Raw genomic sequence first — 18,146 nt, forward strand, 5'->3', positions numbered from 1 at the left:
CAGATGCCTTCATAAGGTTCATTACTTCAGTGTCATAAAATGTGTGCTTATCTGTGATGCTAATTCTTTAGGGGACTCAAATGGAGGATGATATGGCATTTTAGAATGGAACTCTTTGGATGTAGCGATTAGCTGGCCACGTGTGGCAGCAATTAATTGTGTACAGTTAGACTATCGAGTCTGTGCAAAGCCATAAATGTAATCACAGAATGGGGCAGAAGGCGATAGTATGTGTTTTGTATCGATGTATTCCATCCAAACAATCAATTGAATTGTATCTTTGGTGAGAGAACATTGTTGTTATTTAGGTCGTCTTTCTAGATGAGAAAGACACCAGTGTACAGTAGCATTACCTTTTGGCTCCAGGTTGAATCGCTTGATTTTAAAAAGACACTCAGGACCATGATTCTTTATACTAGCAATGCCAAATACATGTGAACCTGCCTTATTTGCTAACTAAAACTCTGTTTTTAAAATGCCTCGTTTTGCTTGCAGAAGCTGTTTGTTTTGTTTGTCTTGTTTTTCGATGGGGTGCTGTTTTCAGTGAGGCTGTTCCAGCTTATTTGTATTGTATTTTTTTATGTCCGTTATCACTTCATTCTTACTTGGTGCCTCGATCAAAGTTGTTTTAGACAAGGGTGACCACATTTCATTTTAGCCGTAAAAAAGATCAGTGTTAAGGGAATCATCAGATCTTCATTGAATTTCTAATTTTGTAATGGAAAAGAAAAGTCAAGGTTCCACTTTTTACCCTTGTTTTTTTAAGTGCCTTTTTTATTTCGTCAACACATTCACATTTGCAATTCTTTATTTCTGAAATTATTTATTGAATAAAGACCCAAAACAAATTAACCCCATTGTGTTTACTGCATTCTTGTGTGATGATTCTTCAGGTGTTAATATATGTTTAATGATTATTCTGGGATGTTAATTCATTGGTATTGGTCTAATAATTGTAGATTATGTGTGTCATTTATGATTCGTAACTAAAGGAACAGGCCATTGGTTAGGTTTTTCTCCTTCCCTCCCTCTGCCACACAGGTTGAAGATCGCATAGCTGCATAATTGGCTGACATCACAGTGGATATGTTCCCACCACCACAATCTCAATGCAGAAAACATCAACATCAACAACACCCTGATGACTCCTGTTCGAACTGCCAAGAATCACTCAAACCCCCGTCCCCCCACCTGAGTGGGCCCTAACTCCTTCCATAACTGCTCGTCTGCTCATAACATCCCATTAGTCTGACTACCTACAGAACACAATCCACCCCTTCCTGCACACTTACAGTATATCAGCTAACATGGGACATCTGTCCTTCACTACCCTTGCCAACGCTCCAAGCATCCTTGTGTCTTCTCCCTCAATAGTCAGGACTGCAGAGCAGACGGGACTTCTCATGTTTAGTTCCAAAGATGTTTAGTTCTGCCACAGTCTGAATACTCACCTCTTGACTCAACATCACCCCCTATGATCTGTTAAAGTTGAAAATTGAGTTTTCCCCCTATTAAAATATTGTATTAATGAGCAGGTCTACAAGCTGCCCATGGCCTTGTATTTCCACCCCAGAGACTCTGAAGTCTCGAAGTGAAGTAAGAGACTCCTGTCCTGATTGATTTATTTGGGAAACGTCCTATGGGCCTACACATAAAAATATTATTGCAAAGATCATTATTGCAATATTTCCAGCATCTTTTCATTCTCTCAGGAAATTCTCCATGTTTAGTATCCCATATCTCGGAGGGACAATCACGCTGCTGTGATTGGCTAGTGGGTTGTCAGGCAACCACCAAAGAGGAAACAAACGGAGTGGACATAGGACAACTTACAAGTCGACAGCTGTATGAAGGTGGCATGTTTATTTAAAGACGATGCGTTTCTATGACATTCAAGAGAAGAATCGTGTTATATCAATTTGCAAAATGGGGTCATTACAGTTTTGGACTATGTTGACACCGGTTGACACCCTTGACAACCAAATAGGCAATCACATCGCGACTGTCCCTCGGGTCGATGGGATTACTTTTTACTCAAACTCGTATCCACAGGTGATTGGTCCCGTCCACCGTCCAATGACAATCCGTCTTTCACAGCCGTCTAATGAAAAGCCATCTTTCACAGCGGTCCAATGAGAAGCCGTCTTTCACTGCCAAAGTTGTTAACCCCCAACAGTAGCACTTTGGTTTCCACCTCTCTAGTTTCAACCTGGCTTTTTAACATCGACACCAAAGTTCACGTTTTCAATCGACGAAGGACGAACGTGTTTGGATTGGATGGATTAAAATGAAGACATAAAGAGTTTTCGATGGATTGATGACGGCTTATTGTTTTAATTATTTTTTTTAAGTATAGAAAAGCTAACCCTCTTTTAGCTCCTGCTGGCTAAACGTTACGTCGTGTGTCCTCCTCTGCCTGGCGTTTTAAACTTGTGACCTGTAGAAATGTTGGATTGTCTTGTATCCCTTCACCATCCTCTTGCAAAGGTATTTTCATGTTTGATTGTTGTAACTTACATTTTGGGACGAAAGGGGGCCTACCGTGAATTAGTGCTTTTGGCATCAGATGATTTCATACACGCAATCAAATTCCTGGCTGGTCAGCTGGCTGTAGTTCAAAGCTAAAACACAGCGGGTCTCGACCCAAGTTCCTTCCCAACCTTGTCTCTTCTCGAAACTGCAGTTTTTATGTCGATTAATCTAGTAAAAAGGGCAAAGTACTATTCGTATCTTGTTTACTACAAATCGCTAGCTTTCCCAGATGCATAGATAGTTTACTAAAATGTCGTCAAATTTGGTGGAGGGATGGAGGGTGTGGGGGCTATTATGGAATGTGAGGTTGAGGTATTTTGATAACATTATCTAACGGTGTGGATTGTTGTCATTTTTGGCGACAAACATCACACAATGTTTCCATCATTGGCTAAAGCTGTGCGGCTGAACAGTGCCAGGCACGCCTGTGGTCTGCAGGGGAACTGCTTGGCCCTGGCATGCATACATAGATCACAATCCGATTGATCCCTGCATTATCTTAGCCCGTTCTGTAGCACCAATCCACTCCCTACATGGCCTCAAAAGCATGCCTGCTATGACCAATGCTTTTATAACCTATGGCATAACTCGGAATGACCCAGACTGACGGACAGGGAAGTCTCATTCTGACATATACTGCTGCTACTAAGGCTGTTTTCCAAACTGACTCAGACATTCACCTTGGCTAGTCGTTTGCAAGGGTTTATTCGAACTTGTGTTCCAATAATATGGGTGGGGTTTACTATATCATGACGATATCAGGTGAAGTTGTCGAGCAATCAATTGATTTTAAATGATTTCCTGTGATTGGGTGAAGTTTCTGGCACTCATTGTGCGGTAAACCACTAAACCCCACCCATCCTGCACTGAAATAACTAAGACCAAACAACATGAAATTAGATCATTACATTGTTTGTAGATAATATAACTAATTATTGCTGTTCGACTAATTAAAGTCTGGTGACTGGGTAATGACAGGGCAGGTTAACTAACACTAACAAGGTTGGTTTACATATTTATATATATTTTAAAAAAAGTTTGAAATGTTGAATCCAGCTGCTGTGAGCAACTCACAGTATACATATCATGTATATCCATGTTAGATATGTGAAAATACAAATCTCAATTAGGCTACCAGGTTGAAAACGGCATTTTTATTTATTTACAGAAAAGTTGAGTGCAGTATGGAGGAAATTGTCATGCTTAGATTTTTCTAAGCTTAGTAGTGTGAATAATCACTTATTGTTGAATGAAACATCTTGGCCTCTGTCTAACCTTTTCTGCCAGGTCATTATGAGCCAGGCACATCATTTAGCAATGGAGAGCAATGAGAAGACTCCTAAATTCTTCTGGTTGGACCCTGGTTAAATCCAATGTCACCACCAGGTAAGACCATGTTTTATGAAATATGCGGACTTGTGGGTTTCATACATGCGTTTGAGGCGTGGATGTGAGTGAGTGTTTATCCCCATAGTCTTTCTGGGTAGGAGCTGCAGCCAAGTTTTGTGCTTTGACTATCATACCAGAAGAGGGCGGCATTGTTCAGGCAAAACATGTTTCTATGAAAGGTTGCAATAAACATTCTGCTTTTTTTTCTCCATACATTAGCAATATATTTTTACTTAGTAGATTATGCCAATTATATATTGCTGTAGGAAACTTAGGAATGTAATTAAATTGCAAAGAAAGGGTAGTCATCGAAGTCACATACTACTGCCTTTGAGTGAAGCCTGATATGGGCTAATGAATTGCAGATATCTTTCCTCCCATGAACATTTCCCCCCCCCATGTACAGTAACAGTAACAAAATAAAGTGAATTTCTGTTTAACAAAAACCAAATTAATTCACATTATTGTCATCAAAGGTTGTTGTTGACCTCTTGTAATGACTTTAGATTATTAAAAATGATATGAACCACAGCACACCATAATTCTAAGGTTGCTCTGGCATTTTTGATGAATCTGTGGCCAGGATTATTGCATTTTTTTTAATCCAAAGGGGCATTGCATTAAAACGTATTATATTTAGTTCGATATTTATAGATTATATTTGTATTTATTTACATTGAGGATGCAAAATACTGTTTTCTAAACCTTCTAAAGGGTCATATATTAAATTAAAGCTTACTCAATTGGGGATCCTTAATAAACTAAACGACTTTGATATTGGTGTAAGTTCTGAAAGAAATACTAAACTTGTGCACAGTTGCCCAATATTGTTTTTCCTCCCTTCAATCATTTGTGTGTATTTATTCACTTTATTGCACTATGCATGAGTGGAGGTGTAGTTTCAGTTTTGCAAGATATTACCCCCCCCATTCCAAAATCATCGCGAACGCGCAAGCGCTCGGGAGCGTGTGTGAATGGTCTGCGTGTGAACGGGGGGTTGGACGAGCCCTGAGAGAACTGAGCTCCAGAGTTTTAAATGTCCGCCATGTTGTCCATGGCGTACTGAACCAGCGGTGGGGAGCGGAGCGACGAAAAAAAACAGTCCGAAAGAGAGCGACCAAGATCCGGGCCTTCCCGGCTCCGTTGGCGACGCCCTTTTAAATATTGCTACAATCAGATAGAGTTGAGAATAACAGCACAGAAACATCCATGAAAGCTCTACCCGAGACCGTTGTGAATATTAGGAGATCGGACAGATTTATACTGCATCTCGATTTGTGAAAAAAAATGAGTAAACTGTCGTTTCGGGCACGGGCGCTGGACGCTTCCAAGCCACTACCCGTCTTCCGCTGCGAGGATTTACCAGACCTGCACGAATATGCATCCATTAACCGGGCAGTGCCGCAGATGCCCACGGGGATGGAAAAAGAAGAGGAATCGGTATGCTTTAACTGTTCCAGAATCTGCAAATAAACGTTTTCATCATTTTTTACATTATAAGAAGTGTCCCTCTCTTTTTCTGCGCAAGCTTTCACAAAATGGCGGCCAGTCTTCATATCAGAAACACGACGATTTCGTGTGTAAATGGCACATTTGCAGTGTTTTGGTATACGGGTTGGCAGCGCGAGCGTGTCTCGCGTCATTATTGGGCAAAATTATCAGGTTTTAGCGGGTTGCTTGTGTGTGAGATGTTTTTCAGAGCACAAAGGAGTCACGTGACTTTTTCTATTCCGACATTTTGTCTTATTCGGGGTGGGCTGGGCCCCTGTGTTGGCGTAGTTGCAATGGGCCAGTGCAAGGGGGAGCTACTGATTTCAATTTCACTGTCACCACCAGTACCTGTCCGACCAGGCAGAGGAATGTCAACACTGTGCCACATACAATGATAAATTACACAGCATGCGTGCATTGTCTTGTTCCCTGTACTGTGTCGGATGCCAGGAGGATGACCTGTTTTTAGTAGGGCTGTCTAATGCAAAGTGTGAATGGTGCTGTTCTGTCACAATCTGAATTGTAGCCAGATGACACTGAAGCTGCACAGTCAATTTACCTGGCTGGTCTGAGGCTGATTTCTTGTAGGGTTGTGAGAGAGCCTACACTGTCACTGAGTGTTTATTTCACTGAGTGTAGCTGTCGTTTCAGTGTTATAATAAGGCACCCAAATTATATCATGACAACTAAATTAAATGTAGTATACATCAGTTTGTTTAGGTGTCACTCAACATTAATGCCACACTCACCCTGACAGCTGTAGGTCATCTCAGTTCAATGATTTATTGATCCATGCATTTTCCCTAGACAGTCCTCAGAGGTAATGGGTTCAGCCTGGGGCTGAGGTGGTATTCCAGGATTGCAGTGGTGACTACAGGGACCTATTCATCATTTCCTGGTCTGTCATTAAACCACGTTTCTACCGTGGTCTGTTTTATGAATCGCAGCATGGAGGGGAGTTGCTGCCGGTCACCAGCTGTAGTATCGTCGGGTCAGTTTTGCCTGTGGCTGACCAGGTTCTCTATTTTGCCTGTCGCTGCATCTGCATTCTGCACTGTAACAAGTACAGTAGTAAGGGTTGGGTGAAGGCAGTTGTTGTGCCGTTGCACACATTGTATCAGTACAGTAGGGTATCACTTTGGACAGTTATTATTTTACAGGGCAGGTTCTGATCCCGAAAGCTTGTGTGCAGGGGGTGCATGTGTATAGTATACCCAAAATTGCCTTCCTGATTTAATAGGTTCAACTTTCTTTTATGTCTTGTGTACAGGTGCATAAGGGAACAATTATTTTTGTTCTCATTCCGCAGGCATTGCATCAGCAATAATAAAATACGAGAGAAATAATAAAAGGATAGCATTTATTCAAGGTATCATGATGCATTTGTGATACCTGGCCTCAAATGTGAAACATAGCACGGGTTTGCACTGCATCATGATTTACACACGGTACACAAAACTACAACCAGTGCTATAAAAGACAATGAAAGGTTTAACTGCTACCAATAAATGTTGATATTATACACAATATGAGTTGTGCTGACTGCCATTCAGCTCTGGGCATTTTGTTCCAATAGACCCATCTATATATTGAACTATTCTGTCTTATAAAACACATTTTAGACTCTAATTTGAGATAAGACTTATACGATTGTTGTAACTGGTGTATTATGAAGCTTTGTTGCTGTCATATGCCGTTAGCGGCCAGATACCAGGGGTTCAGTGTGTCAGATGGCACAGCAGGACTGGCAGACCGGCGGCACGTGAAACTCTGGAGGCAGCAGGGGGGTGTGTGTGCACGCGCTGTTTGTATGGAGTGTGCCACTTCAAAGGCTCTGCTGGAGTGCTGGGTTATGTAACAGTCATATTATCATAAGATGTAGGCCAGGGTCAGCTGCTGAGGGGTTCGGAGATGTCCGTTTACAATTTTTATGTTGAGATGCATATGGATTGTGCATATAAATCCAAGGTTCTTTTAGTCATTTTAACCACTGAAGCCATGTATTCTTTGCAGTGTTTTTGGCAGCAAATTTAGATTTGAGTTTTAGTCACTTTTTAATAGTTGTCACCTAGAATGTTTTTTTTTTGTCTTTCGCCTTTTATTTTATTATATTTATGGAGGGACAGACAGTAGGCTGATGGGGAGGGAAGAGAGAGACATGCAGTAAAGGCCATCGGGAGTCGAACCCGCGGCACACTGCCAGACTGGATCACCAGCCAAGGTGCCTGGCCCTGGACCACTGAGCCATGGCCCAGGCCCACCTGGAATGTTTTAGTGTTATTTTAGTTTTAGTTGACTAAATATCATACGATTTTAGTCGACGAACAGATCTGCTTTTGATGTATAAATGTTTCATTTGTACAGTGGTGAGATGACAATGAGATCTTCCAGACATTATCTGGCTGACAATGGGATTTAATTTATCAGCTAGTACCTGCTTTTTTTTTAAAGTTAAAGCTACATTGCCCTACATAGTATCAAGACCGCAGACATTTACTGCAGTCTACACACTGGGATGCCATAAGTCAGTTTGGTCACAGCATTTGGTTTTGTAATTTGCAGGCAGCAGCAAGCATAGTATTTAGAGAGGGGAAAGTCAGAGCTGCTGGGACTCCCTCGGCACGTGTACACTGTTTGTGTTGGGCCAGACACTTTGTCTTGTGTTTACGTTGTGTGGGAGAGAGCAAGGTCGGTGTCTGTGGCTCGGTGGGAGCCCACAGGGACCTGTTGTGTTTGCATGCCTGCCAGACCAAGCCCAACACACACAGGCACTTAAATACACATACACATGCTGGCTTGGCAGACCACCAGCTCTCACTGTGTGACCTCATTGAGGTGGAATGTGTCATGTCACCTGTCTAAAGTCCGCCTGGCTCTGACATTGTGAAACAAAGTTGTATAGGGCAGCATTTTCACCCATTTATTATGACCCGGAGTATTATTAATACTTATTATACGTATTTATTTTGTTAAATATAACCTGTACATATTTGTTGATCAACTGTAGACCCTGTTTCACAGGGAAGTAAACTTATCACTCATAAGACTAGGATTTCAGACTGTACCGGGCACTAATTACCTGCTATATTGTTGAAGCAACTTTCAGCCCGTTAGTTAACTACCAAAGTTTGTGCTAGATACAGAGGTGGAATAACTACATTTGGATTGATCGACAGTCTGCAAGTGACACTTGTTGCTAGCTTAGCATCGATAGCAGTGTTAACAACAGTGTAGTGCCACATTAAATGACGTAGAAGCGGACATTAACATGTCTCTGCATAGTCAACCATTTCCGTCATCAAGGAACATGGACATCGCAGACCAAACAACCATGTTTAACATGGCCAGACATCACCCGCCCCTGATGTCCCAAAATGAATAAATGGTGCTGCCATACAAAGGTAAACACAGTGGGCGAAAATAAAGAACTTTGCACACCAGGAAGTTGGAGCCATAGGATTTTCATTTCAAAATGTATTTTTCACTCCAGGAAGTTGGAGCCATGGGATTTTCATTTCAAAATATATTTTTCACAGAGTAATGTTCAGTACTATTATGATCTGTATCAATAGCGTAGCTTTTTGACATTCAAATTGCATAGTTTGACTGCAATTACATGGCAGCACAACGGATGATCCTTATACTTTATTTTCCGATCCCCATTAGCTGCCGCGGTTGCTAGTCTTCCTGGGGTACACATAAAACATCACAAGTTCACAACAATATTCATACAAACAACTGACGTGTCAATGCCAATAATGGATAATATAGGTTAAACATGTACAAAAACACATTGATCATTCCAATTGTGTGGTCTACCAATATTTTTTTTAAAAGGTTTTTATTTGTAAGTATGTGCTTTTGATTTGTTTAATAACATGACTAGTTCCACTGAGTGGCTCTATAAATAACAGATTTCTGAATTTGGTTTTGGACATCTCTTTGTGCATGAAATAATACATTTAAATTACATTCACTCACAATTGGCTATACTGGGTTGCGTTCTTGTAACGGTTTCATGATCGCAACTGCAGCCCTGGAGAGTGTTAATTTCAGACCCTCTCTTTCAAACTTGTAGCCTAGATGAACTTGCCAGTCATGGTGAAAGTGGACCACATTGCCCAGCCTTCCCTCCTATGCTATGCACAGAAAGCCAACATTGCCTCTCACAACACCACTTTTCCCATGGCTAACTCTGAAATAGCTTAGCAGGCTATCCCTGTCCCCCTGAGCAGTTATCCATCATGCCAAGTGGCATTTACAGTGTCTGGGACAGTAGATGATGGGGAGAGAGAAGCAGGCCCCAGCTTCCTCAGCAGAATTGACAGTGATGTATATGGTCATTTACGAGGCTATTTCCAGACACTGTTGTGGTCTGGAGGAGAGTATTTCATTCGTGTGTCAGGGCATCCCACTTATGCTTCATATTACGTCTGTGTATTGCAATCTATTTATTCTCAAGCAAATAGCCATTGCCAGGGATGCAAACAAATGGTGCGCTTTATTAGCTTTGGCAGCTGAAGTGTTTTCACTCAAGGCTGTGGGTTATGAGTTTCCCCCCTCATCTCATTGTGGACAGGGCTGAGCGGTAGTTGACGCAAACGGGAATAGGGGAGATGGACTAGCCTGTCTTTGCCAGGGGAATGACTCTTTTGGTATCCGATAGCAGAATTCTGTACAAGCGCATGTGCATGGAAGGGGTCACAGTGATCCATTGGAATGAGCGTAACGTTAGAGGAAGGAATCTTCTCTCAGCCTATTTAGTGTTTCACTGAAGCTGCAATCCGTTGCAGAAAAGCAGAGTGCCATATTTACAACCACTGCATTGTTGGCAAACTTGTCATGGCTGTTGCTAAAATAAGTGAAACCATAACGGTGTTTGTGTCCTGCTCAGTCCATTGAGCAAAAGGTGGACTTTTGTAGGGCAGCAAATGCATGTTGTGATGTTCTATGCCTTGTCCAGAGTATTTAAACATCTCACCTACCACCACTTTCTTTAAGGAAAAAAGAGTAGCCAATCATTTTTCTTTCTCCCAAATGAGTTTAGGGAGATTAATTCCTCCCCACACACTTCTATGTTGTCACTGCTGTTGTATCTTACTGACTCGCCTGCCAGTGAGGAGAGGACGTAGAACATTCGTCCTACTCCTCCCACCCAACACTCCCTGCTGACAGGTACAATTTAGGCATTTAGCAGACACTCTTAATCCAGAGCGACTTACATTAAGCAATAACAAAAAGCACCACCCCGGCCCGTAAGAATATATCGCCCTCCCCGCCCGGCTTCCTCGAACACGGACCAATTGTTTGTTCACAGACGAGGCCGGATGCACAACGGTGGATTTGAACCCACAACCTCCGTGGTGGTCGGCAGGGACTTAAACCACTGCGCCACCCGAGCCCTTCGCCTGCCACCACTTTGACCACACTGAACTTCCATAACATGTTCCAGTGGTCGGTGTGGTGAATGGACTCCTTTACTCCAGGCTGATTAGATATGGAACATCTTTATTCAGCTCTAGTGCTCAAACCACACAGCTTGTAGGCTAGTGAGTGATTGACATAACGGTGGTGTTTCAGGCTTTTGGTCACAGACGCTGCAGGTTCCCCCGCTGGGTCATACGGATGGTGAAGTAATTATGAATAGTTACTTTACTAGATAGTGTTAGTTTACCGCCAAAATAATATTATGGAAAACCTATTGGTTACTTCTGCATAATGGACAGTGCATTTATTTAGTTACTTTCTCTCAAGGCCAGTGTTCTTATTTAGAGAGGGAATGTGTGTTTGATGGCCTCCCTCTATTTGACTGATTTGATAATCAAGGAACAGAAGTGTTTGAAAAGTAAATTTCCTGTCCTACAGAAGTGGTGTTGCCACAGGAAGTTTAGTTTATTGTCTGCTAGCATTGAAGGGTACAGTTTTAGTATACACACGGATACATTACATACTGTACAATGCATACTCTCACTGGGAACAACCAGCCCAAGGTCTGAATAATAAAGCCGGCTTTTGGCTTGCCTGCCGATCCTCAGAAATTTCAGAGGACGAAAGTCATAAATACTGCCACAGAACTCTTGAGTTCTGAATGCCAGGCCTCATCCACTCAGTAATTTGCTCAATGAATTTGCCTAGCAACTGCGGCTTGCTCCGTCGGTTGCTCTAACCAGTAGTTTTAACACCTGGATCTCCCAATGCGCTGTTGGAAAATTGTCATGGAAGGAACTGGTTGTGTTTATGTATGGTCAAGAGCAGGGCTCGACGCATTCTTTCCAAGTAGCACGAGTGCTAATTTGAAAAATCTAGTAGCACACAACTTTAGGGGCACGATGAAAAGTTATCAAATGTTTAATAAAGTAATATAAGGTAGGGGTCGGCGATATGGCAAAATATATATATATCCTCTAGGCCATTATAATGATACCGACGTCTAACTACACATCAGCGTGGTGAAGGTGGTGGGGGGACAGATCTTTGCCTTTTTAACGTTGCCCGTTAAGCAGGTCACACAATGGATGGACCATTGATATGTACTATCCAGCCAGGTCTGTCATTCCTAATTTCATTTGCGCTGTGCACACGCTTTTGTAAGCGAGGTGCTAAGGGTTGTTTTTATCGATATCCGTGCGTGTGTGCATGCGCGGACTGCACGCTGTTTCACCCGTGCTTGGTTAAAAGTGATATCGAGTGACGTTCGAACATTACAAACTTGGCAAATAACTTAAGTATTCAACGTGTTGGGGAGAACAAGCAATTCCTATTTGCTATGTTTCTATCTTTGCAGCCCTCTGTGTCCTTTTTCCCACTAGCTAGCTAAACTGCAATCTCTGAGTGTTGGCTAGTGTTAAAAATGAAGTGGTTTAGTCCCGAGGTGGATAGTATAGTCTTGCAGCTTGCCATATATTTCAATTGAGATACAAAAGAGCCTGAGCGGCTGTTTATTTGTGAAGAGTTGCTCACAGATAGAGGGAGAGTGTTTATATTGCGACGGGACATATATTAAATAGGAATATATTGTGACTGCGACAAGCTGCGCAGCAGTGTGCGCAGCGTGACAACGAATGAGAGGTGGGAGAGAGACTAAGCAAGAATCGTGCAGCATTACTGTGGACAACGCAAGCAAATGTGAATCTCAATTTTCCTCCAAGAATTCAAAACACGATTCTCATTTTTTCCATAAATGTGTCTGTAGTTGCTGAACATTACTACATTCAAAATGTGGCAACTGGAGCCAACTACTGTGGCTCCAACATCAAACTAGATTAAACCTCTTGAAGTCTCTCTCGTAACTACAATGAATTGGACTGCCAACTAGTACTGCACGATTCTTGCACAAATTTAGAAATGAGATTGCATGGGTGTCTGAATTGAGATCACAATGGTTTGATGTAATCGTCCAGCACTAGTCCCAGCACAGTAGGGGAAATTATGTTCTCTGCATGTATACATATTTATATCTTGATGAAGTATATTGGTGCAATCACATTGTCACCGGCCGATGTTCTTTTTAATTCATCGACATCGCTCCAATGTTAAAATGGCCCCGATGTGAACAACCATTGATTGCTTCTGTGTAGCTGCCGCTAGGGCTGTGCGATATGACGATATATATCGTATGGACGATAGAAAATGTCTGTTGTGAAAAATGAGCTATCGTTTATCGTCGTGTTGCAAAGCAAGTTACGGCAGTATTTTATGTCACGCCAGACACGCTACTAAATCTATGCTGCTACATAACAAACATGAAGGGAGGTGGTAGCTGACGAGATTCGGAGCGGAGTAACACTAAAGTAACCGGCCCTTCACTGTTATAAATGCAGGTTTCATGTTGGGTGAAATTGATAAATTAATTGGGCCACGCAGTTTTCCACGGTGATGTTGAACAAAGAGCTTCGTCGTTTACAAACAATCTCTGTCCTCCTACCTGCAGTCCTGTCTTGTTTGTTTTTATTGTTCCAAATAAATTATTCCATCTGAAAAGTCCTGAATTCAGCAACCGCTTCCAACAACAATCCGCTAACTGAAGTTGTGATCATGTTAAAAGAAAAACATCCACTGACCCATGCACAGCTGGGCATGCAGAGTTAACGAGCAACAACGTGTTGTCTCTCACACTATCCAACGCCTGTAGTCAATTCAACATCGTTAAGCCTAAAGTTTAACATTTAACTGAGCAACAGAAAGTGTAACATTTTGAATCCCTATAGAGTACGTCACCAAAAGGGGGGGCGGTGTCTGAAAAGCTAGCGGCGCCATGTTTCTGGCATTTCAACTCTAGCCCACATGACTCAGAATAGAGTGATGGTGGTCTGTTTTTGTAAACATTGAGCTCGTTCTTGGCAACAACATAGTGAACCAACACCAGGATGGATAGAAAGAACGTTGGACTCGACATAATTTACAATTGTCATGATCATCATAATTATATCTTTTTTTTAAATTCTTTTTGTAATTGCTTTAGGCCCTTTGTGCATGGGCAGGGTATCAGTATTATATCTATCATTAGACTGGATATAATCTGTAATTTCGGATATTGTAATTGGCATAAGTTTATATAATATAATCCATTCCAAGCATTAGTTTTGCACGAAAAACACTCCATGGGCTAAATTCAACCATAGCCACTTGCCCAAATGTGTTTGCCTCATCACATTTGTGATGACAGCTATGGCCATTTTTAGGCCGAGTGTTTTTTGTGCAAATCGAATGCTTGCAATGGATTCCGAATCATGAAAACCCCCTAGTTTGACACGTCACATGCTACTGTCTTAAAGCATAATGAAATTTGGAAAATATTGGTTGTTAATGGTACCCCAACTTTCAGCAGCTGTTTCAAGGTTTCCCAAGGGAGTTGGGTTGGAACTAATTATGTGATAGACAGTAGACACCTTTATGAACACATTTGTGAAAAAAGCTAGTGGTAAGCTTTTTTTTTGTTTTTCAGATTTGCCACACATTTTGCTAATTTTCCCTTATTACAAGGAAACTCTTTCTGAAGGAAAGGACGTACTAGATGGCTGCAGGGGATGTGCCATGGTGCTCATGGGTGGCAAACCTCACTGGAAGTTTGATGAATAATATATGGCAGTGAATAGAACCAGCTGGACCAGCTCTTGAACAAACACTATTTATGAACGATTGCATCATTTGCCATACATAATCTGTTCAGGAATTAAAAGACACAACCACAGCTTGTCTTCTAATCACTTGCTTTTCGATGGGATTTCGTTGCCAGACAGGAAACTGGACAGTCTTGCGATACTTGGCACATTCAGAAACCTCTATAGATAACCGCTGTAAAATGTCAAAGCAACACAGCAGAAAACATTTCTGCCATGTCTTATTTTCCTGAGACGCATATTTGATAAAAAATCTCAATCGTTAAGATAGTGTTTCAATGTTTTTTTCACAGAACGTCTGGTGTGACTGTGTTCGACACCCAAGTAATAAAGTATCCATTCCTAGCCAAATAATTTTTACATCAATCAGCTGCTCAGAATGCATCACGCAGCGCTGAATGTAATCCGACACCGAAGTGTTGGCCTCGGCTATAGGTCTATTTTGTTGCGTGCCGGTGTCATGCACAGTAAATGGCAGATCCTCAAGCTCACAGCATGTCACGAATGCTACGCGCTGTGAGCTTGTATATATGCTATTTACTGCACGCACCACCATTGCTATGTTGTGCTCGATTCGATTTCCCCCTGCCATTCTGACTTAAAAGTAGCATGGATTTGTGGAAGTTTCTCCATATGGATCATGGCAGCGTCCAAAAGATGAAATCACAGGAATAATGGAAGTCACTGGAGTTCTACATCGAAAGTTGATTACACCACGCAACAGGTAGGCTCAAATTATTTGACAGGGAAGGCAGCCCCTTGACAATAAAAGTGCTAACGTTCGGTTCTCTTGCATTAACGATAGTGTAAGTGATATTTTTTAGTTAAAACAAAAAGCTTTTAGTTGAAAGGTTAAATCACTATATTCTGATAGTAATCATTGCTATGAGAGTGATTGTTCAATAACAAGGGTCTCTCTGTCTCTCTAGCTCTTTAATAAACAGAAAATATATTTTCAGGTAGGTTACAAAATGTCAACAAATATGGACAGACTAGCTATTTATGTGTTCCAATTTTGTCTGCTCATTTCTTTGTCTCATTTACAATTCAACTTGTTTAATCTGTATTCTGACTGCGTTCTCTATCCTGATTGGATGAAATTGGTTCCTAGTTTTAGTTTCTGAAAATTCCTTTTCTGTTAATCTGGAGAGACATGGAGACTCCTGTTACTGAACAAACGGTATATAGCAATGAGTACTATCACAATATAGAGCTTTTTAAAATTTTAACCAAAGAAAATAACTTGCACTACCTTTACACCAGTAAGACACCCTGAGGGCGAGAAGCTACCACGCACACGCGTGCACGCATCTGCCTGGGTGATGGCAGACTGCTGGGTGAGCGCGAGAGCTTTCGCATGGGGGTCAGATCAACATATGGAATGAATTCTGTACTGTCTATATATGGAGATCTAAGGGTTTGAGGTTTGTCCAATGATCTGTGGGTCGGCGGTTCGAATCCCGGCTCCTCCTGTCTACATGTCCTTCATGCTCCAGGCAGAGAACAACCGGTCGAGACAACACACACACCATTAAGTTGACAAGACACTGAACCCCACATTGCCGCCAATTAGTCAGATAATTACTACTTTTAGACAAAGCCTATTCATCGCTCACTTACCGATGTAAATGCAAGTGGACAGTGAGACAAAATACATTAGATATGTAGATGTTTTTGAGCAGTAGTTTGGTTGCTTGTCGAATGTCGACACACTAACTCGTCCTACCTTCAGCTTGTAGTTGCTTATCGCAGGTTCCCCACAACTTGAACTGGGATGTACCAACGAGCCACAGAGCAAACACTAGCAGCCACCGCTGCTGTACTGGACACACAAGACATCTACCTACCCGTGTGTGACATAACGCTTTTCAGGCGCACTCACACACAGCCATGGGGAAGCACATGAGCACTCAAACATGTCTCTCTCCATAGAGCATGCTGTACAAGAGCAGCAGCATGCTGTGTTGTTGACAGGCTGTCTGCCAGTGGCACTGTGCCCAGCCCAGGGCCAAGACAAGAGATCTGTTTACTACTACATCTGACCAGCTGATTGACTAGCTTAGGGACTGACTGGCTGAGAGACTAACACAGTCAATCACTAGCCAAGGGTCTGACTCATTTGATAGCTGGCTGAGTGACTGACCAATCAGATGAGTGACTAACAGGCTTGTGACTAATTAGCAGAGTGAGACTGACGCCAGGGCTCCACCGGACGCGTTGCGTCTCCGTCGCGTGCGTCAAAAAACGCACCGGTTCAATTTGAATGCACGCGTCGCGTCTCCGTCAACGCAACGCAACGCGGGCAGTGGAGCCACCCTTCATTGATTAAAAAGGGAACATTCCCTGACTGACAGACGCGACGCTGACACGCCCGGTGGAGCCCGGGTGTGAGTGACAGACTGATGTGGTGTACAGACGAGGACGTATTCTGTGTTACTCGGGCAAGTAATTAGCCGATCTGCCATTTTTGTCACACGGAGTGTTTTGGGGGACTTAAACGGCTAATTTTGAGACGACCTTCCAGAGTGGGAAAGTTTGGAGACGCGACTTTCTCGTCTCAGTGTGTATAGCAAATGCCGCCTAATTTGCTGAAACGGTGATGTCATAGTCCCCTCGCCCCCTCCAAACTAACCAGTGTTAATGGTTTATTTCACCATAACCACTTACATATAAGTATCACAGCTATTTTATATTTGCACATAATGTCTATAAATCTCTTCTCCAAAAATAGCCGATCTGCAGCCCGCATGCATGAGCTTGTAGAGGAGCTATTTTTGGAGAACAGAAACGACACCCCCAATCGGGAAAAATGTATACATATTTACGCAAACAGTTGCTGAGATTGAGCAGGCGTGCATGCACGAGAGAGGAGTTGTGTGTGAGGAGCTGATCACAGATAGAGGGAAAGTGTTATATTTGGCCTATTATTTATGCTATATATTATTGACCGTGTCTGTCAGTCTCACAGTCACAGACATTGCAGTGCGCATGAGAGAGGGAGAGAGAGGGAGGGGTAGAGGGGTGCTGCGTGTTAAAAAATAAATAGGCTACTCATCTTTGTGTTCTGTTCACAGGGAAAAGCAACAAGGGGTTTAGAAGCGAAAAAGTCCGTTGTGGAGAACATATGCATTCTTCACAGAGTGATTAGCCTACTAATGAGTAACGGGTGCAGGAACTTTTGGAGCGTGGCTGAGGATGTCTGTTGGAGAGAGTGTATGAGACTTTTGGGTGGCCATCTACAGGCCGGCTATGTGTACTACAGCTTTCTCTTGAAAACGGAGCAGTTTACCGGTCTCGTCTATACAGCATAATAATTAACATAACCGCAATGTAGACGCAGGAAAGTTTTATATCGTTCACAAACTTGCGCGGGGAACAGCCCAAGACGTCCTTGTGTAGCAAGGCCCTGATTTGTGTGGCTAACTGTCTGATTAGCTGTGTGGCTAACTGTGAGTCACAGACCAACTAGCTGAGTGACTGACTAGTTGTCACTGACTAACTAGCAGTAGCTGGCTGGGTGAAGTAGTGTCTGAATGTGTGACTAACAGACTGACACAATGTGACTACCATGGGGATTGATGGGACTGTCTATAGCTGCCTTACTGGATAATGGGG

At 42.4% G+C, this 18,146-nt stretch overlaps 1 protein-coding gene across 1 annotated transcript in view; it reads left to right on the forward strand.

Moving 5' to 3' along the window:
• The first annotated feature begins 4,881 nt into the window (after nt 1-4,881).
• LOC306943116 (enhancer of polycomb homolog 1-like) overlaps nt 4,882-18,146 on the forward strand; it is a 36,172-nt gene continuing 22,907 nt past the window's right edge. The window contains exon 1 of the mRNA XM_079529318.1: nt 4,882-5,361. Within this exon, the coding sequence (XP_079385444.1) occupies nt 5,209-5,361 (153 nt within the window). The 5' untranslated portion in view covers nt 4,882-5,208. The remainder of the gene's footprint in view (nt 5,362-18,146) is intronic.

The sequence above is a fragment of the Electrona antarctica genome, assembly GCF_951216825.1.
Source record: "Electrona antarctica genome assembly, chromosome: 19".
NCBI classification, from domain to species: Eukaryota; Metazoa; Chordata; class Actinopteri; order Myctophiformes; family Myctophidae; genus Electrona; species Electrona antarctica.